Raw genomic sequence first — 23,362 nt, 5'->3', positions numbered from 1 at the left:
ATCTGATTTTTGAAAATTTTAATCAGAGTCTCTTTATGTATGTAGTACAAGATATTAATTATTTTTACAGTTTTGATTTGGATGTTTAGTGTAGGGGGAAATAACCAAGAAGCACTCCTTTCCTTTGTATTGGAAAAAACAAGCAGTTAATAAAATATAATATAAAAGTAAAAAGCTCTCTTTTTAGGAGCCAAAGGGCAAAAGCTGATCTTTTATATAAAAAAAGATGGTGAAGTTAAGAGAGAAGATACTAGTCCGTCCGTCCCAGGAACCTTCTTGGAATTACATTACTTAATGCAGCATCACATTTTCAAATTAAGGATTCCTCCCTTTTGACCATACTTTGACTTCTAAGTTATTAAAATAAACATCTTATGAGCTGGCGATACCGACTCATCAAAGGACCACGTGATCACCCCCTTTCACTAAATTCTTTTTCCAATTATTTGGATATTCATCAATAAAACATATTCATTTTGTAACAGTTTGTTTTATAGATATTCTCCGGTTTGGCAACTAGCGGTTAGCTGATTACATTGATTGTTAGTTGATTATTTTTTAGTTAACTGATTGTATAAATTTATTTGGTAAAATTTAACTGATGGTTAATAGTTGTTTGTGTAAATAATAAATAAGGATATACGATAAAACATTTATTTAGAATTAAATTGTGGTAATTAGAGGTAAAAATGTTATTCAAAAGAGATGAAACAATAAATTAATTGAAAAATAAGCTTTTTCAAAATTAGGACCCGTTTGTTTTACCTACTGTTTGTTGTTGCTGTTTGCTGTTATGGTTTGTTGTTGCCTCTTATTGTTTGTTGTTGCTGCTTGCTGTTTGCTGTTGGAAAAAACTGTTTTTCCAACAAGCAGAGATTCTCTGCTTTTTGTAAAATGCTGAAAAGCAGGAGGTCACTAATCAAACATCTAATGCTGCTTTTCATGTGTAAAAAGCAAATAAGAGGTCACTAACCAAACACCTAAAACTCTACATTTTGAAGTGAAAATGCAAATAGGAGCACGAAAATGAGCAACCAAACATCCCCTTAGTTTTCTAACTTTCAAACATCTATTTACCAAACACCACTATTAAATGTTTAATTAGTCAAAACCTCTAAAGTAGCTCAAACCTCTAATTTTACACCAAAAAACTATTTACCAAACGAGACTATTATCCATTTTATTGGGTTTTCAAACGCGTCTTTATGTATTAAAAACACATCTTATTACTATGTTTAGTTATTCACTTTCTGTTTCCAATGTAATATTCGGTTTATTTTTCTTTTCAACGATATCCTTTAGAATCGTTCGTTACTCATGTTTTTCACCGTTACGGTATCCCACAGGAGTTAGGGAAAAAATAAATGAAATATTGATTTTTTCAATGGGATATTAAGTGAAAAATGAAAAAGAGAAAGAAAAAGGTGTGGTCCTGTTGAGGAGTGAAGAAGGGAATGCAGAATGTAAAAGTAATGAGTGGGGGAGGAGAATAGGAAATAATGAGGCAATTTTGTGTCTTCTTGCTAACAGAAGGAGATCACGTGGGCACGTGATCAAGACCTCTTTACCATCTTTCTTTCTCTTCCAATCCATGTTAGACTAGAGATGCTCTTGTTCTCATATATATGTAGAAACCTCTCTTATCATTATCTGCTTTTTATTATTAGCTATCATCATGATCATTCATGAATACCAAATCTCCCTTTTGTTAAAGTTAGTTCTTTCTCAATCATATACATCCATGTCCCCACCAATACTTGTATTTTATTTTTTATTTTTCTATTTTGAAATTAACGGATAAACGGTACTTTCAAAATATTACGCTCACTCTTGGTCGAGAGTCTAAGAGACGACTTGTAAAGACCCGAATATGCAGCTCACAAATGAAGTAAAGTTGCCTAGTCCAATACCAGGTTGAGAGCCTCACATATGAATAAAGAACTGATCCCTGATAACCATGAATCTAAGTGCTAGTGTGAACGCATCAATAGAGGAAGTTTACATGTCAAAACCTTTTATTGGAGGATCGCGTTGTCCCAATAGAAATACGATACCTCAAAATCCTAACAGAAGTCATAACAACTTATAAATAGTTGGTTTTAGGGAATCTTTCAGGTATATCGAAAAACACTAGTCTCCTTCTTTTTCTTCTCTTTATTTAAAACAAAAACTAACTTAAGCATTAGAGTGCTTACACCGGACATCCGACATATTCATTGTTTGAAGAAAAAATCTAGGATATCGAAAGAGTTTATGACCTTTCTCATCCAAAAATTTACACAAGTTATCAATTGGTGTGGTGAATAATGAGATTATCACATATATAGAGAAGAAATACAGAAGAAATGGAAGAAGAAAGGTTCAGTCTTTGGAAGAAGAAGAAGACAGTGAAAAGTCTCTTAAGGTGAAGTACAAATGAAGCCAACAAAAAGCCTTCTAGGCTTCTTAACTTGACTGAATTGAGAAGTTGATCATGACTTTACCAGTTCAAGTGATGAACACGGTTGAAGGAGATCAAATTGGATAAAAATGACAAGGAGGAAGGCCTAGTCGAGGATCTTACAGGCCAAGATCATTTTGACACCTCTCCTCGGAAAACACGCAGATTCCCTTGAGCGATTCTTTTAGTGAGTGTAATCGAAGATGAGGGATGAAGACGTGAACACATTCTTAGCAAAAATGGCTCGAATGGCACAATCAAACAAACCAACATATCTCCCCTTATGATCTGTCAACTCTATAAGCGAAATGCAAACTCTAGAAAGTCTGATTATGTTTGATGTTGGCTTACCTCCGAGGGTCCTTTTTCCAAACATGATAGAGAGCACATGAGAAAATTCAAAGGCGTTGTCTATCATTCCAAAGAGCAGTGATATGATGAATCATGCAGCTAATTTGATAGGGGCAACTAGTCATTGTAACCTCAATAACATTTAAGATGACAATTGTTACTATGAAGCCAAAAACTTAGCAAGACATGCCCGCAAGACATTATACCATTTTTCCTTTCAGATGAAACAAGACATATGATAGATATTTTTCTCCTTCAGAACTTGCTCAGTCACCTTTTTCAGGTTTTTTGCACAAAACGTGAATTTTTCACCATCCTTTATTTGTGGTGTTTTTGAAGAGGTTTCATTTTCTTGTGATTCATTTTCACACAAAAAAAAATTTCATATCTTCGAAATCCAAATGGAGCCTATTGTTAGGAAGTGCTTATTGAACAAAGATCATCAATTCTTCTAACTTACTCATAGTTTCATCGAATTTCTTCTTCAAAGCTTCATATTTGGCTAGAGGAATTGTAAGTGGAACAATTCCTCATGTTCCATGTTGGTTCTCAAAGTATTCTTTTGGATCGTCATGGTGTGTATTCCCTTCATCTCGATTAAAGTTCATCTGAGAAAGTGGAACTTGAGATTTATTCATAGACATTTTTATAGACTAAGAAAACCAAAACGAAAAGTAGTGATCAATTTTCCGCACAAGGCGCCAACTGTTGTAGCCTGAATTAAAAAGTAAATTTTGATAAGGGAAGATTGATCGTTGAAAGCCTCACAAACTTGCTGATGAAGGATTAAAACTTTAAAGAGACGATTAATGATTCCTTGAGGATGGTGACTGTCGTTCTGAGAATGACGATTGAAAATCATTGAGGTTGATGGTTGATGTTCTTGCATCCTCCTCGATGGATGTACCTGATACATTGTGAGAAGGGTGTTTTTCTCCCAAACACTTTGATGTTAAAGTCAGTGAACATGATGATTACTTTTCTTTTGTCACTAGATATCGAACCCCCTTTAGCATTAAATGAGAAACTATTTATAGATTCAATGGTGGAGATTACCTTTGGAATTTATACCATTTATCACGTTTAAGAACGTGGATACATGTGGAGTTGATAGTAATTGAATGTTGAGGTGGAAGTTACCTTAGAACTGTATTTCATGTTTTTAAACGTGATTGCAGTTAGAGAATTATTGATAACTTCAAAAAGTGAGCCGAAGGTTAATTACGTGTATATTAGGATTATATCCGTATTCTTTCTTCTCACTTTTATTTATTTTTATTAGGGTAAATAATTATAAGGTCTGTGTTTTTTTACCTAATACACTAGTTAGTCCATCTGTTTTTACAAAAATATAGTTTTTCAGTTTTTATCTTCGTCAACTCCTTAGTCCTTATGTTTGAGTCAATGGTCAAACTATATTAAAGAAATTTTAAAATACCAAAATTACCCTTTAGTCTATGTTTTAATAATAAACATATTATATTTTTCCTATTTTATGTTTTTTTCTCTTTTTCTGCATAATCATAATCTCTCCTATATTAAGTAATTAATTTATTAAGTTTGATATAATTATAGAACTTTAATTTAGTAAGGTAAAATTTATTGACTAAAAAAATAAATGAAGAATATTTCAAAAATTATTAAAATAGAAGTAAAACTATACAAAAATATATAAAAAGGTATTCTTTATTTATTTCTAATAAATTTTATGAATCAACAAATAGAATCTGGTTTTAAGTCATCAAAAATTCATAATAATATTAATGTTAGTATTAAAATATTATATTAAAAATAAAAAAATAAAAATTTAAGAGAATAAAAAATATATTTTTTTTATGATTAGTATACACAAATATATCAATTTTGGTGTATATATTTCAAAAAAATTATTAAAACTATTTAGATTAAATCCGAAACTAAAAGATAATTTTTTTTATGTGTATAACTAGGGGCAATTTTGTACTTTTATCTAAAAAACAAATAGAGTGACTAAAGAGTTTTTTTTATTAAAAGTTGTGTGCAATGCATTTACATTAAACAAAGAAAAATTATATTAAAGACAAAGGAAAACTCTTACCCCACCCCACCCTAACGTGATTCGAACGCATAACCTTTAGAGTCATAGGTAAGCTTTCAACCAACTGGTTAAGTTCTTCACTACAGAAATGACTAAAGAGTTGATTATATAAAACTTAAAAACTTTATAATAATATGATGAACGAACTTTATGAAAAAACTTGCCATGTTTGAAGTTTCTGTTGCAATTATAAGTTCTTCCTTTATGAAAAGCGATTGCCCTCTCGGTAGCAGCCAATGCAAATACAGTACAGGCAGGAATTAGAATACATTTGCCTTCACTTTTTATATCATAATAACTTTTTTTTTTTTTTTGAAGAAGTATCATAATAACTAATTGACATTATTAACTGTTTGTTGTATATTAATTTAACCTCTCTGTTAAATTAAATATCAATTCAGTAGTTTAATTTAAGGGAAAAGTACATAGAAAATACCATTGTTTTGGCATTTATCAAGTATAGAATTCACTGTTTTTCTAATTAGGAGAAAACAAAATAGAGAAGCATCAAAATTAACATTAGAATTTATTGACATGACAATTGATAATGATGTATCAAATATGCGTTTTATCATAAAAAAAAAACAAATCACAATGTCGGTTTGAGAATGAGAAAAATCATCCAATTTTTTTATTTATTTTTAATACAGAAAAAAGGTAATTTAATAACTGAAAGATAGTATCTAATAAAATAGGAATCCAGGTACATGGTATCTAATAAAATACCAATGAAATATTAGCTGGCAAATCAAATGCTTTGTTGTTTTGATTTAGATTTGTGTTGTTATTTTTATAATTACAAACTTCAACTTAAGCAAGACTGTATCTTAACATGCAGAAAAACAAAACAAATAATAAAATAAAATAAACTTTGATCATCTCATCACCTAATTAACAAGAGAGAAAAATATCAAAAATATTTATTGTTTTCTTGTTTAGTATAAAATACATTTTTGTTTATATCCATGGGATGGATTAATTACATACTTAAACTTACTTTTTAACATTTGAAATCCTAAATTTATATGTAAATTTACTTCAGATTGTCCATTACATTGCGAATCAAACTTTTATTTATGCACATTCTATATCTTGTCGGTAACATAAGGATATCAAATGTTTTAAGTGTGTAAATAGGTATAAACTTATGACGTCAAACACTAAATAGTGATAGATTTAGGTATTTAATTATATATTGGCTCCGTTTGGTAAAGAGTTTTTTTAGAGTAAAATTAGAGGTTATCAGAATTGAACAAAGAAATGATAAACATTGAATTGATGAACGTTGAATTACAGAACATGGAATGAAAGCTCACCAAAAATAAAGAATTCCCAAATCTTTTCTTAACCTAAAACTCATTCTAACTACCCTTTATATATCCATTTAAGTGAAACGGATCCTTTCTATCTAGAATAGGGAAATACTTATTTGCCCTTTACAATATAAATAAATTACAATCAGATCCTTGTTACCCCCCTCAAGTTGGCAGGTATAGAGATTGTACACCCAACTTGGAAACAAGAGCAGAAAAAGATCGCGGTGGAAGAGGTTTAGTGAGTATGTCAGTAATTTGGAAAATAGTGGAGATAGCTAAAGGCTTTATGAGACCAGAAAGGTATTTTTCACGCACAAAGTGGCAATCTAACTCAATATGTTTTGTGCGTTCATGAAAAGTCGAATTTTTGACAATGTATAAAGCAGAGAGATTGTCACAAAACAAAGGAGTAGGTTGAGGGTGAGGGACCTTAAGGGCTTGGAAAAGGTATTGAATCCATTAAATTTCACTGGAAACAGAGGACATGGCACGATATTCTGCCTCTGTGGAAGATTTCGAAACAGTTGGCTGTTTCTTGCTTTTCCAACTAATTAATGAAGTTCCTAAGAAAACGCAGAAGCCTGTAACAGAGCGTCGAGTGTCAAGGCAGGTAGCCCAATCTGCATCTGAAAAAGCTTGTAATTGAAGTGGAGAAGTAGAAGAATAAAACAAGCCTTTGCCAGGGTCTTGTTTTAAGTAATGAAGAACCCTTAATGCTGCTTTATAATGAATATCAGTCGGCTTTGAGAGAAACTGACTCAAAGTATTGACAGCAAAGGTGATATCGGGCCTTGTATTAGTGAGATAGATAAGCCGGCCAATGAGCTTTCGGTAAGAGGTAGGATCCTGAATGGGCGTCCCTTCTTCTTTTGTCAATCTCAATGTTGGATCCATAGGAGTAGAAACAGGCCTAGCAGCTAGCAAACTTGTATCAGCAAGAATATCAAGTGTATATTTACGTTGAGAAATATTAATGCCTTTAACAGACCTAGCAATTTCCAAACCTAAGAAATATTTGAGATCACCTAAATCTTTGATTTTGAATTCTAAATCAAGTAACTGTTTAATGGAAACAATCTCCTGCTGATCGGTGCCAATTAAGATAATGTCATCGACATATATCAACAAAATACAACTTTTACCATTTACTATTTTGGTAAACATGCTATGATCTGCAAAAGATTGTATAAAACCATGTTGAACTAAAAAAGAAGAAAGTCTAGCAAACCATTGTCTGCTGGCTTGTTTTAATCCATAAAGGGATTTTTCAAGTTTGCAAACAAGGTTGGGTTTAGGTAAAAACAAACCAGGAGGAGGTTCCATGTAAACCTCCTCATCTAAAAAACCATGTAAAAAGGCATTATTAACATCACATTGGTAAAGAGGCCAATTGTGAATAGCAGCAATAGCAAGAACAAGTCTAACAGTTGTTAACTTGACAACAGGTGAAAAAGTGTCTATAAAATCTAAACCTTCAACCTGAGTGTAACCCTTAGCTACTAGACGAGCCTTATACCTTTCAAGAGTACCATCACTCTTTAATTTAACCTTATACACCTAAAGACAACCTACTTTCTTCTTGCCTACTGGAAGTTTGGTTAAAGTCCAAGTTTTGGTCTTTTCTAAGGCTTCTAATTCTAAAGACATAGCCTGTTTCCAACAATTATGTTGAGAGACTTCTTTATAATTCCTAGGTTCAGGTATGATAGATAGATTACACACATAACTTTTATGAGGTGAAGAAATATGATCATAAGAAATAACATTGTGCAAAGAATGCAAAGGAAGAGAAGATTGAGAAGGTTCAGAATACACCTGATTGCAATGAAAATCCTTGAGATAAGATGGAACCTGTTTTACTCTTGTAGATTTCCTGGAATGAGAAGGAAGCACAACAGCTTGAGAGGATGTAGGAACAATAGCAGTAGAAGAAGTATCTGTAGATTCTGTATGATTTGTAAAGTCCTGAGCCAAAAGCTCTTGGGGAGGAACAATATCCTGCATAGGAAGAACAACAGCAGGTGCACTATGTGTGTGTGAATGAATGTTAGAAAAAGAATCCAATTCTGCAGTGGTCATTTCCAAATCAGCAGCAAAAGAATCACTAAGCTGAGGAAATAAAACGGGAGTTAAAGGAGAATTGGATTGAATGGTTGTATATGGAAAAATTGTTTCAAAAAATTTTACATCCCTGGAGATAGTATAAGTATGAGTATGTAAATCAAAAACTCTATATCCTTTAACATTAGCTTTATAACCCATAAAAATACATGGTCGAGCTCGAGAATCAAACTTACCTTTGTGTTTCAAATTGGAAATATACACTAAAGAGCCAAAAACTCTTAAGTCGCTGTAATCAGGCTCAGTGTTATATAACTGAAAGTAAGGACAATTATTATTCAAGAAAGGACTAGGCATCAAATTAATAAGATATGCGGCATGTAATATGCAATCTGCCCAAAAAGACATAGGTAAAGTGGCCTGAAATCTAAGGGATCGAGCAACATTCAGCAAATGCTGATGTTTCCTCTCAACAATACTGTTCTGTTGAGGGGTATAAGGACAGCTAAACTGATGTTTAATGCCCTTAGCCAAGCAAAAACTTTCCATTTTCAATTCTGGAGCATTATCAGTGCGAAAACCTTTTATAGAAACATTAAACTGAACAAGTACATATTTATAAAATCCTTCAATACAAGCAGGAGCTTGATCCTTTCTTTTTAATAAGAAAATCCAAGTGAAACGAGTATAGTCATCAATAACAGTAAGAAAATATCGATATCCATTATTAGAAACAGTGGCAAATGGACCCCATACATCAAGATGAACTAAAACGAAAGGAGAATCAGTTCTAGTTGTACTATCAGGGAAAGGCAAACGCTTCATCTTAGACAGAGGACAAATAGTACACTGAAAAGAAGAAGTAGTACAACTTGGAACAAAAGAAGAATGATTCTTCCTTATTAAATCTATCTTAGGTAAAGGAACATGACCTAAGCGATAATGCCACAACTGAACAGAATCAAAAACGACAGGAGAAACAACTTGATTAACAACATTATTTGAAATGTGAGACATAGCATTCAATGATGACCCATGCACTGGAGATGAAGCTGTTAGCTTTGCAGATTGAAGATGATAAAGCCCTCGATGAATAACAGCTTCTACCAATAGAATATTAGCTGAACCAGTCATCTCCAGATGATTGATGTTGGATATCTGACAAGAACCAGACATAAAGATACACTGTAGAGAGGTATCTTGAACTAATTGACTAACAGATATGATATTTAAATGAAAAGAAGGTATATAAAAAACATCATGTAGCAGCAATGCATCAGAAATTCTAACATCTCCCATTTGAGTAACAGGAATAACAGCATTGTTAGGCAATCTAACATTAACATGACTAACAGGTTTAAGATCAACAAAAACATCTAAAGTATTAGCAATATGATCTGTAGCACCTGAATCGAGAATCCAATCATAAGTATGAGTCTTTGCAGAAAGAGTGTTAATACCTGAATCATAGGTAGTGACAATGTTGCTCACATGATGAGAGTTAGATTGAGTAGATTGAAGCATCTGCACAAGAGAATCAACCTGTTCTGATGTCAATGACAAGTTTGCAAGGCGCTGAAAAGGCTGAGTTGTAGAAGAGTGAGCAGCGGAAGTTGATGCAGACTGATTAGTCAAAGAAACACCAGAATTGGTTGAAGAAACCGGTCCTTCTGTCAAATTAGCCTGGCTACTAGAAGCACCATTAGAACCTTTCTTGGTAAACTTAAAGTTCTGTGGAAAACCATGTAAACGATAGCACTGGTCCACGGTATGACCAGGTTTATCGCAATGACTACATTTCTTCTTACTCTTAGAATCTGGTTTAGAAGTACGAGCATAGTTGATTGAGGAATCCAAAACAGGCAAAGATGCACCTTCTAATTGTCGTTCTTGTTGAAGGACTAAAGAGAAGACCTCATCAATTGCAGGAAAAGGCCTAATTAAAAGGATCTGTGACCTAACAGCACTAAATTCTAAATTAAGACCTCTTAAAAATCGAATGACATAGTCCTCATCCTGATATTGCTTAGCCTGTTTAAGAACGATGGCACAATGACAAGTAGGAGTACAAGAACAGAGTTGTAATGGACGATAACTAACTAATTCCTCCCAAACAATCATCTGTCGAGTAAAATATTCAGAAACAGAATAAGATCCTTGAGTAAAAGAATAAAACTCATCTTGTAATGCTGCGATCTTGAGAGCATCTCCTTGTGTAAATCTTGCCTTCAAATTAGCCCAAGCATCAAATGCATTCTCAAACCAGGTAAGACTTTGTGCGATAATAGGCGAAACCGAACGCGATAACCACGTGAACACCATGGTATTGCACCTATCCCATACTGGACGAAGAGTATCACCAACCGGAGGCGATTTGAGAGTTCCATCAACAAAAACAACCTTGTTTTTAGCTCTCAAGTCCCGTTCCATCTCACGACGCCAAGAGTGATAGTTATTGCCATCCAAGACCTTAGAAACAAGAGAAATACCAGGATTTTCTCCTGGATGCAGGTAATAGTGACTCGACGGAAGAAGCGAAGGATCTGGTGGAGCTGTAGTCGGTGATGTAGGATTCGTCATTATGAACGCAAGAGAAGAAGAATTGAAGTAATAAAATCGAAAAACCGAAATCTAGGGTTTCAATAGATGAAAAAGCACAAATCAAGATCGATTTGCGAAAGATGAAGAAAGAATTTGTTCCAAAAAAAAACTTTGAACAAAATGAACAAAAATTCAACACAGAAACGTTGAATTGGAAGGAGAAAATTGAATGCGGAAGCGATTTAGCTCTGATACCATATCAGAATTGAACAAAGAAATGATGAACATTGAATTGATGAACGTTGAATTACAGAACATGGAATGAAAGCTCACCAAAAATAAAGAATTCCCAAATCTTTTCTTAACCTAAAACTCATTCTAACTACCCTTTATATATCCATTTAAGTGAAACGGATCCTTTCTATCTAGAATAGGGAAAATGCTTATTTGCCCTTTACAATATAAATAAATTACAATCAGATCCTTGTTAGAGGTTTGAACCACTTTAGAGGTTTTGACTAGTGAAACTTTTAATATGGGTGTTTGGTGATGAGAGGTTTGAAAGAACTTTTTTTTTTTTTTTTGAAACTGAGAAACTTATTATTATCTTAGATCAGAAAGAATAACATCACTAATAAACGGAGGCGGACAGAACCACTCTCCACGAACAGACATAGAACTTACGGCCCTAGCTAATGCATGGGCAGCAATGTTCGCTGAACGCCTAACAAACGAGATTGAAATATCTTCTAACTCGTTAATCAATGAAATGCAATCAGAAACAATATCGGACAAATATGACAAGTTCGGACAAGGATGATTGATTGCATTGACAACAACCATACAATCAGAACGGACTTCCATTTTTGTGAATCCCTTTTGCTTAATCCAAGAGAGTACCTCCCGGATTGCCACCGCTTCAGCTTCAGTCGGATTGTAACAGCCATCAAGCGGACCATGAGCAGCAAAGATACATTGCCCCCGATGATTTCGAATAATAAAGCCAAAAGAGATGTATCCTTCTTCTTCAAATATACCTGCATCAACATTACAAGCAAAGAAACCTTCACTTGGACACATCCAAATCTCATTAGCAGCAAGTTTTTGTGGACTAGTCTTCAACTTAAGAAGTTTTGCTTGTTTCCAAGCATTAAGCTCATCCTTGGAGGTTTGAAAGAACTTATTGGATCTAAAAAACTAATTTTGAAAAAACTGGTTTTAGGAACTTTTTCAATTAGTTTTGATATCAGAATACCGAAATACAGTGCCTTGATATCTGTAAAATAGAACACAATTAGATAGGGGGCCGAGGACCGGCAAACTCTCTCAGGTACCTAAGTTAGTATGAGAATACTAAGATTAGGGAATAAACAACAAGTTTGAGTGTATAGAATTGAGTACATTTCTCTTTGAATTATGCTCCTATTTATAATGATTTGAGCTTCAGCCTAGATACACGTGTCATTACCGTAGTGGTCCAGAACCTAAAATGATATCTTTTGGGGACCTAAGATGGGCCGGTCCAAAAGTAGGCCATGGGCCATTTAAAACCACCTGGAGGTCCAATTGATATTATTTACCATATTAGAAGTCCCCCCTCAAAGTCTGAGTTGGAATCGTTCTTTTGGACTTCCTCGAGTAATGAACCACCATCATTACATCCGTCTGATTACGTCATACCTGCATAAAAAAAGACCTGTCTTTTGGCTACTCTGCCGTTTTGAACCATTACTCTTTCTATTAATTTGAAAAGACGATTCATCAAATCATCTCTTCTTCTCTTTGTTTAGACTGGAAAAAAGTTATCTTCTTCAACTTTTACTGCCCTCGACTAATCTATAAGTTTTTCTTCTTCTATGAATTCTATGGCACCTAGAATTGGAATTAAGAAAGCTCGCAAGCCCAATACTTCCATTCCTCTGCCGAATCCTCCTTTAGACGACGTAGATGAAGAGGAAGAGGTTAAGAAACCTAAAAAATTAAATCCTATGGTCCCTGAACAACATTCTACTGTTACCCAAAACACTTAGCAAATCTGAAGAAACAGCATAAATGGTTAAATACCATGACCATATCTATCTCCGCTTCTAATGAAAGGGCACATCTTTCCCCCTCTGTGTTGAAATCATGGATCTTTTCCCAATTTCTAGAATAGGAGATGGTTTTCTATCTGGCCGAAGGTGTAGTTTCAGTTCTGAATGAGTACAACATTAGGGGAAAGACTCTCACATGTGCAAGGCTGGAGTTAAAGCACCGCTGGATTATGGACACACTCACACGACGTGCACGACGCGAATGCTGCACTGAAATGGAAACCTTTGGACTTGTCCACTTTTTATTCCGCTCATTTTTTTCCGAAATTCTTTTTTATTCTTCAAGTTCAATTCGGTAAAAAATATTGCAATTATTTTTACAACAAACTATCAAAACAACGGCATGTCAGTTCCATTTGCCAATTTGGCCTCTAGTCCGTACAATTTGTTGTATATCATCAAATCAATTCGGCTCAGACAGAAAACCTAGTTGATTTCTAGTTTGACTAGTCGAACCGGTGGGTTTGGTCAATTTTTTATAAAATTGATGTTTGATTCAAAAAAAATCCATATTATCAAGAAACAATACCTCTCTCTCTCATATTGAAGAAGATTCAAATGTTATGATATTTATATGTGTTGGGAAATGGGTGGTGGATAATTAAAAAAAAAAAACTAGAAGAAGAATAAAAGGAAGACTTAGTGATTAAATAAAAAAAAAGAAAAAAAGAAGGATTTAACTTGTACATAAAGGACACGGCTGTCATACACATGGTAAGACTTAAGGGAAACAAGTAGGGAATGGACACGTGGAGAATACTCAGAAAGCAATATATGGCTTGGCTGCGAAAGAGAAGAGAAGAGGACCAGTCAAAGCCAAAGCCAAAACCAAAGGGCACTGAATCTGAATCTGTTCACTCACTGCACTGTGTGTTTTCACATGTCTATTTATTCTTTTCCACTGTTTGGGGTCTACGCTTTCACTTCACTGTATTCACTTTTTTTTTATCTCTTCGCATTTCTCATTCCCACCCAACTTTTTTACTTTCCTTTTGGGTAAACCCACTCAACTTTATTGGTAAATACGGTTAAGGATTGGTTTGTTTTATCTATTTTATAGAGAGAAATTATTAGATATGTATATTTCTGCTGTAATTTAAGAATATAATTGATTTGTAATTATCATGTTCACAGTAATTTAGGAATATAATTGAAATCTCAATAAAATAATAAGTTTGAAATATAAAAAATATGGTTTAAACAAGTTTAATTTTTGAACATTTCTATTTTGAGACTATCACGGTCATTCTAAGGTGTTATTTGAAGTTTAATATTATAATATTAGAAAGTGTAAAATTTAATAAAAAAAATTTAAGTTTAATGATCTACCCAAAAAAATGAATAAATTTTTGTGGTCATAAGTGTATTTTACTTCTTTTCTTTTTATTAAATAAAATAAGATAAATAAATATTAATTATTAACTTTTTAATTTTTTATCGGAGAAGAGTGAAACTCAAACAAAACAAGAAAAAGAAACTAATTAACGATCTATCTTATGTGAGTGTCGGTCAAGCCGATCCTCACAAAGAATAGCCTGGAGGCCTACATGAGGCACATCACACTCCTGATGACCCAACGGAAATAACTCTGCGAAGTTCGTCATCCAGTCAGCAACCTGATTACCTTCACGAAACGTATGAATCAGACTCAGTTTTGTATATTAATACAAAAACATATTATAAAATTTCTTCTCTTTTTCTAAATAAAATAAGATAAATAAATATTAATTATTAAGTTTTTATCTCCCGTGACGGGGACGGGGAATCACCGATAAGACTCCCATGGGACGGGGATTGGGATAATTTTATCTCCCGTGACGGGGATGAGGAATCGTATCCCTGTCCCATGGGGATCCCCGACCCCGCCCCATTAATCCACGATGGGGAATCTCCGATAGATCCCCAATTATTCTCCATTATAATTAAAACTATATTTTAAATATTATAATTTATAACATTAAACTTAAATTAAATAGATTTATTTTCAAATAAAAAATTAAATAGAACTAAATGAGTATTTTTATTAACAAGAACTAAATGAATGTTTTTAAAATGATTATTTATGCTTGATATTTTTTAGAAGTTTTAGTTTTAGTATATACTGATTTTTTTAAATATAAATGGTGATTCTCCGTGGAGACGGGGATATGAAATATGGAAAAAGTGTTTTTAAATGGGGATAAGATATTCCCCCACGAGACGGAGATGGGGAACAAATCTGTCTCCGTTTGTCTCGCGGGGACGGGGAATCCCCGACTAGTCGGGGACAAGGATGGGAAATGCATTCCCCGCCCCGTCACGCCCCGTTTGCATTCTCATTGGATTCTGTACGGTTATACTGGCGGAACTTTGGAGCATCTACTTTGGGTTATGTCTAACTTGGGAGAAGGGATTCCGGAAGGTCAAAGTGGAGTTGAACTTGAGGACTGCACTACAGTTGGTGGCCGGTGTGCCAAAGCTTCATCACCCATACCACTGGTTATTAACTCGTTGCTAGACGCTACGGGATAGAGATTGGCCCGTGGAGTTTTTACATCATTACAGAAAAGGAAATCAAACTATTAACTGGTTGATGAATTTTGCAGATTCTTATTCTATGGACTATTTCTAAACACACTCAGCAACCAATTTCGAGCCTTAAATTTTCGATTTGTGTATCTATTATACCGAATTTTCGGTTTATGAGAAACTAAGAAATAAATCTATTTATGACTGGTGTTACACTGTAAAATAATAACTAATATATAAATGTAAATCCAAAATTACCATCCTTGATTTGTTGGCAGTGGGTCGATTCTCTTGCCTCTAAAAACGCAATCAAGCCTGTCAGCTATCTGCTATCTGGACAAGTTTAACGTTGTCTTCATCCTTGGAGTTAAACGCAATAGCTAGGCTGAAAACGAGTTCAATTTTTATAGGTTGAATTTTCAATATTCAGTGCTCAAACAAAAATCACATTCTCACATCTAACACTTGGCTTATAGATACTCAATTATCTTTTATCAAATTCATAAGGACAATTTCATCATTGTAAATTAGTTGAGCCTGAGGTTCCCTAGACATATTATCAAAGAGTTTACAATTTAAGGTTTAATTTTTTTTTTACTTAACCTGAACTTATCTATAAAAATAGATTGGTTTTATGGACTTTGTTAGTGTTTTATCCGCTCCCTAAATTTACTTATTTCGTATCATCAACTCCTTAAACTTATCTATAAAAGTAGACTAGCTCCGTGAACTTTGCAAGTGTCTCACCATCTCCCTAAACTTATTTATTACATAATAACTAAATACAAAAACCTATTAAGCCTAATTTTAAAAATACATTCTAGAGGTAATTTTTTTTCTTCTAATACCTTTCAACCTATTATACGAGTTTGTATCGCAGGTTAGAGAGATCGAATAGATGAGGATTCAGAGTTAGTATTATAGTTTTTGTATTTAGTTCTTACCGAATAAGCAAGTTTAAGAAGTTGGTGAGACACTTATAAAGTTAAAGGAGCTAATATACTTTTATGAACAAATTTGGGGAGTTTGTGATACGGAATAATCAAGTCCAATGAGAGCATCTCCAACCATTCTCTATAATCTATTTTTAGAGTAAAAGTGCACTCCAATGGTACTCTAAAACCTTACTCTATTTTTAGAGTAAGGCTTTTGATACTCTATATATGAAGAATCAAAATGTCTTACTCTATTTTTAGAGTAAGGTTTAATGATTGTTTAATAATAAAATATCATTTTATATGATAAATGGTATGTAAAATTAATATAATAATAGTAAAATATTATTTGTTAATAGAAATATTCTTTTTAGAGTTATAAATAGAGTAAATGGTTGGAGAAGTGTTACTGTAGTAACTCTATAATTGAAGATGGAGTAGAAAAAAGTAGAGTTGAAATAGGAAAGATAGAGTAGATGGTTGGAGATGGTCTGAACTGATGAGACACTTGCAAAATTTAGAAATCCAAAACTATTACGGACAAATATAAAGAGCTGGTGATGTATTGAGCTTCTTTTTTTAATCCATTAAATTTGCATGGATTTTTCACATCCACAAAGGGTTTGTTGTTGCTTAGGCAAGTTTGGTTACAAGAGTTATTACTAATTTTAGTTTGTTATTACAATTTTGTAACAAGTTTTCTCTTTTCTTCTTTTCTGCAAATAATTATTTTAGTTTTTCAAAAATATGTTTTAGTCCTTTAAAAGTGTGTTTTAATATCTCAAAAGTCTGGTTTAGTCATTCAATCTTTTTTTTATATTTCAATATTTTTTTCATACTATTTCTTTGATAAACATTTTTTATAATTAATAAATAATTATTTAATTAATTATTTTATTGAATAAAAATTATTAATTGAATGAATGTATATCATTTTATAACAAATGGGTATATTATTTAAACGTCTTCATTTTACTAAAATTGGAAATAAAAAACCTTACTAGTGATATTATTTAATATTCTTCGTTTTACTTTGTGGAAGTGGTAAGTAATAAATAAATGGGAGATTTATAAGGAAATTCAAATTTTAAAATTTATCTACAGTTTTATCAAACACTAATTTAAATTATAACCTTTTTAAAAAATTAATCTGACATTTATAAGATAAAAATTAACACTTCTGATAAATTAAAAATTAAACTGTGATAAAACAATAATTTTTTTTGTTATTTATGATTTTTATGTAAATGACCCTAAATAGATGCCCTTCTCACCGAAAAGAAATGGTTTAGGCCTGCCCCCAAAGTGGTCAGGCTCTGTGTCCTGAGCCAGGCTTTGGGCTAGCTCCAGAACTCTGTTCCAAAGTGGTCAGGGTCTGTGTCCTGAAGCAGGGCTTGGGCTAGCTCCAGAAGTTACTCTGAATTTAAGCTTTATTGACTGGCAGTTTGGCTCGTTTTACTTGGCTTCTTACTTTCTTTTTATTATCCGTTTATTTTCACAAGTCAATCAACATCTCTCTCTCTTTAGATGCTCTGCACCTGAAAATAAATAACAGAAACTGCCATCTTTCTCATCATCAAAATTATGAGTTCATCACCAACTTCAAAAAAAAAAAAAAAAAAAAAAAGCACCAGTATTGTTATAGCAAGATTTAAATTTCAGAAATAATTTTAATACTATAAAATGAAAACAAAACTCAATTCCACTTTAATGTCTATATTTGCATTCCAAAATATATATTTTCATGATCAATTTTGTTTTCAGCCATCAAGCTGTTAGTTAAATTCATTGGTTGGAAGCTTTTTTCCCCCATTGAGTAATGTTTAAACTCAGATTTTGTGTAGGATAAAAACATCTTTTATGTGCAGCTTGATCGTTTTACCTTTTCAAAACGTATATAACCCACAATTTGTGTGCAGCTTGTTTCTTTGCCACTGATGATTAATTAACTGCATTTTAATCAAGTTGAGGGAGCTATTATAACATTTTAAAGAAGTTGAGGAGGCTATCATAACATTTTAAAAGTTTAGAACGTCAATCAATCTTTTTAGATAAATTCAATGACGAATAATATATTAAGTCTATATTATATGATACACGAATGTATGTAATATAATTTCCCATATTTAAGATGTTTTATAAATTTAGGTATATTAATATGAGTTAAGTTAAAAGAAGAGAGCTGTAGTTTTATTTTTTCATTTACAAATTAAAAAAGTTTATATTCGTAAATTTGAGCATGGATAAACTTTAAAATACAAAATTTTAAGAAAGCCTGCTTAATAGTAGCATTTACTTGTGGAGTACTTTTTTTATTTTTTTTGAGGAATACTTGTGGAGTACTTAATAATAAGAATAAAAAAAAAGTAAATCTCTTTAAAGAAAAAAGTTAATCGTCCAAGAAAATGATTAATTATTTATAATCCTGTTAGTATTATAAAATCTGATCGTATTTCAATGTTCAAGAATTCACGTGGGCAATTTTAGGATATCAGCAATATCCAGCGTACTACTCAATAAAATTGATTAATATGATACAAACTCGAAAGAATAATGAATTTATTAAGATTTTAAGTAATTAAGAACAAACATTTTGCTAATGGTAAGTGTTTACACGACCATCTCTTTATATTTAATATTTTATATAAATAATTCATTTCATATAAACATATATGATAATGTGTTGGGCTTAGCCCTATGATAACGTGTTGGGCTTAGCCCTATGATAAAAGTGTTTTTGGTATTGGCGCAAATTTGAAGTTTGATAATTTGATAAAATTTCGAAGAAATTGCATATAAAATTAATATATAACTCTTTTTATTATTATTATTTTCAGATTTTTATTTTACTTTTATCAAATATAGACTTATTTTGTTGGGTTAAAAAAAAAAGCAGTTTTCATTTAATGTTAAAACCACTTTTAATTTTTATATACTTAACATTTTAAGAATTTTTTTTTTAGAAGATTGGATATTGTAAATAGTTAGTTTAATTATGATTATATGTAACTTACTCTAAAATTTAACTAAGGTGTTATTTGATACAATTAAAAATTAAGTGCTAAAAAAATAAGTGTTGAACATTTTAAATGCTGAAAGTATTAAATGATATAATTGTTTAATAAATATAAAAAACAAGTACTGAAAACAAAAAATTTAGTAGATAATGTTCATCTTAAAATTTTAAGTTAAATATTTTAACTTAGTAAAATAAGTGATTTTTAACTTAACTGAATAATTCTTGAATAGTGAAAGAATTACAGTTATCAAGCAAATTTAAAATAAATAAGTGTTCAACTTATTCAATTAAGTAGTTTTTTTATTTATCAAACAAGGCCTAAATGTCTATAATTCATTTTTGTATATATCTATTAGAGTTCCACAAGGGATAAAAAAACGGATTAACAATCCTATCACTTGTAATAATAATCACAAGCACTAGACCATCATCGGGATCGAGCCAAAGACACGGTGTGGTCATCATGGGAGAATAGGTAAAAGAGAAAAAGTCTAGATAATTCATCATATAGCGTTAAACGCATCATCAGTGACCCTGAAAACTGTAGAAACTTCATTATTGAAAATGCAAGAGAGACTCTATAAAAGAGTGTGGTTAAGATATAGTATAAGACCGATAGAAAAGAATTGCAGCAAAAGTTAAAAAGATGAGAAATAGATCTACTGAAACCAGGAAGTGAACGAGATGGAAGACGATATTTTCGATTTTCAAAATCAATGGGACGCCCTAATGGGCTCTTTTTAATAGAATTTAATGGTTTGCAAAGAGGCAGGTATAAAAATGCGTTTAAAATCCTATTTTGTTGTAGTGGCATGTTATAGGTTAGATCTTTATTAATACATAAAATTAAAAGAAAAAATAACTTTTTAATATAAGTATCTGTTTAGGTAGAGGTTATGCTTACTTTGTTTTGAACAAAGTAAGTATTACCTCGTGTGTTTTCACTATTGAATGATGGAAAGTAAAATATTCAGTTGAATAAAATAATATTTAAAATTTGGCAAAATGAAGACTATAAAATATTGTTGAATTGATGCAAGCTACCCGAATTAAATATCTCAGGAATGTTTGAATACTTTATTTTTGGTATAACTCAATTCAATTAATTTCAATTTGTTAAAATTTTGAAACGAAAATAATAATGATAATAATAATAATAAATTATTCTCTCATGTTATTTAATAGGCAATTAAAGATAATATTATTAGATATAAAAATAATATAAATATTGCAATTCTGAAATTCTGAAATTGAAAAGCTATTAAAACTAAATTTTTCTAACTTGGTGGTTTCAACCTAATAGGCTATCCTAAATAGCTTTTCAACAAATACCAGTACTTAAAATTTTGATTCAAAACTCTAATTGCACTCATATCAATAGTGTTAGTATAGTTTATAATATTTATGGAAAAACTTGAGATTTCCGGCAGGTCAATCTTGTAAACCAAAATCGAGGAGAATCAAACTAAGCTAAGCTAAGCAATCTTAAAACTTTAAGTAGAATTCTATTTTATATCGTTATTACAACCTCCCTTCACATAATTCCACCACAAGTAACGTGCCTGAGAGAAATGCACTATCAAGATCATACAAAATATTCAAATGGGTATCCTTATCCCATTCCCATGAACATCAACACCCATCCCTCCTCCGCCTCAACACGGTGGTCCACCGGCCTTTGCCACTGCTGCGACGACCCTGCAAACTGCTTAGTCACCTGCTTCTGTCCCTGCGTTACCTTCGGACAAATCGCTGAGATTGTCAATAAAGGCTCAATATGTAAGTAAATAGTGAATCTTTCCCTCTAAAGATGCTTTTTAGAGTTTGTTAGGTTCAAATTTAAGATATCTACGCTTCCGTCTATTTGTTAAATAGTTGTTAGCTGTTAGCTGATTGTGTATAGTTGATTGGTAAAACTTAGTTGATTGCTAATAGCTGTTTGTGTAAAATGATATATAAGGACATGATAAATTCCATATTTGGAATTAAAGAGTAGTAATTAGGGTAAAAATGTCATTCCAAAGAGATGAGACAGTAAGCTAATTGAAAAAACTCATAAAATTGGCTTTTTGACCCAATAAGCTCTTTCTAACATCTGGTCAAAACCTCTAATTTTATCCCAAAAAGCTCCTTACCAAACAGGTCTTCATATAGTTCCGAACGTGAAAGGTGTTAGATATTCTGTTTTGCTTAATTAGATAACCGTACAACTCCTTACATACGTGAGGCAATTTTATTCGTTTGAGATACTTTTTGAGGTTGTCTTTCGCTAAATTTATGAGACATGACACATATTTATCCTATTTGGTTATTTTGCTTAAAGTTTGAATAATTTTCAGATTAATAAAATAATTATGATTTAGACATTTCATTGTTGATGTTGCAGCTTGTGCACAAAGTGGTGCAGTGTATGGATTACTGCTAGGATTCACAGCAGGGTTATCATGCTTGTATTCATGCTTTTATAGGTCAAGATTGAGAGGACAATATGACTTGGAAGAGGCACCTTGTGTTGATTGCTTAGTTCACTTCTTTTGTGAGCAATGTGCTCTTTGTCAAGAATATAGAGAACTCAAGAACCGTGGTTTTGATATGGGAATTGGTAATTAATTCATTACTAATATACTATGTTTTATTCATTAATTTCCTCTACTTAGTCCCATTTTTAATTATTAATGGGTGTTTTAATATCTGGTGAAGGTTGGCAGGCAAATATGGATAGGCAAAGCCGGGGAATCACTGCTCCTCCCACCGTTGCCGGTGGTATGAGCCGATGAGAATGTTGTATTCAACTTTATGTTTTATGTATCTTATTATCACTTCAATCAATTTCCTGCACTCTTTTTAATTGAGTCTTGGTTTGATGTATCTAAACTATTAATTCCTCCCTAGACAAACTTTTTCCATTTGTCTATGTATTCGTATAAATACTAGTAACCTCTATAAATTAATTGGACCATGAAATTCTATTAATTTATAGAGATATTAATTAATCAATAAATTAATAATTATTAATTTATAGAGTGGTGAAGTTGAGGATAATTCAGTATTTTTGGAACCAGCCACAAGAAAAGAAGCAATTACAACCATTCTTTACAAAAAAATTTTTTTTGTTACAATTTGACAATGGTACATCACAATTTTTGAACGTACTAGTTAGATATGAAATTCACCTAGATTTAAATTTCAAAAGAAAAAAACAACGTACTATAAAATCATATTTTGCTAAATAATCCTAAGTATATATCTCGAGGTGTCAAAATGGCTAAAAAGATTGATCCAACCTATTTAATAAATAGGTTGACCAACCCAACCCATTTATTAAATGGGTTACATGGATTGACCCATTTAACCCATTTAACTAAATCTAATTAAAAATTAAACAAAAATAAAAAAAAACGTAAAAATATAAAAATTTTGAGTAATGATTTTAAATATTTGTGTCATTTTCGAGTTAGTCAGTCAATCCTAACATAATAAAAAAACTGTTATCAATTTTGCGTTAACCAAAAAATGACACATTTTTTAATATTCTAAACCCAAAAATTAAGATTATGTGTCACTTTCGCATCGTATATAATATTTTTATCTCTAAAACTAATAAGTCACTTTGAATAAGTTGAGCCCGTTTATTTGGATGCATATAGTTTTTTTTCCGTTTATGTGAATCTGGTCAATCAATTTGATCAGACTAATTGAAGTCTGCAAATCAAACTGAAATTGGAAATTGATGTCTGAAATGCTTATAAAAGTTGATAAATTTTATAACTTTTTAGAAGATTAATGCATAAATCAGGTAAAGAACACCAAAAAGGTAGAAGAAGTTGTACTTTTAAGGATAAACAATTTATTAGTCCCCTAGTTTTTACCTAACACACTGTTTAGTCCTCCTATTTTGAAAATACATTTTAAGGTCCCTATCTTTTGCCAATATTAACCTTGTGGTCCTTTTATCTATTTTTTTAGATTTTTAACCGAACATATCTTAGCTTTTAGGACAGTCACGGTACAATACAAGTTG

The 23,362-nt window shown here is 31.9% G+C and overlaps 1 protein-coding gene across 1 annotated transcript; it reads left to right on the top strand.

Annotated features, from left to right (window-relative positions):
• Positions 1–20,903: 20,903 nt before the first annotated feature.
• On the top strand, positions 20,904–22,244 carry LOC136230762 (cell number regulator 1-like). The gene is made up of 3 exons (XM_066019932.1): positions 20,904–21,120; positions 21,728–21,943; positions 22,042–22,244. The coding sequence occupies exons 1-3, from the start codon at positions 20,913–20,915 to the stop codon at positions 22,116–22,118; spliced, it is 501 nt and encodes a 166-aa protein (XP_065876004.1). The 5' UTR covers positions 20,904–20,912; the 3' UTR covers positions 22,119–22,244.
• Positions 22,245–23,362: the final 1,118 nt, after the last annotated feature.

Source organism: Euphorbia lathyris, chromosome 5 (assembly GCF_963576675.1).
Source record: "Euphorbia lathyris chromosome 5, ddEupLath1.1, whole genome shotgun sequence".
Classification (NCBI taxonomy): Eukaryota; Viridiplantae; Streptophyta; class Magnoliopsida; order Malpighiales; family Euphorbiaceae; genus Euphorbia; species Euphorbia lathyris.
This window is presented reverse-complemented; position numbering and strand designations above follow the sequence as displayed.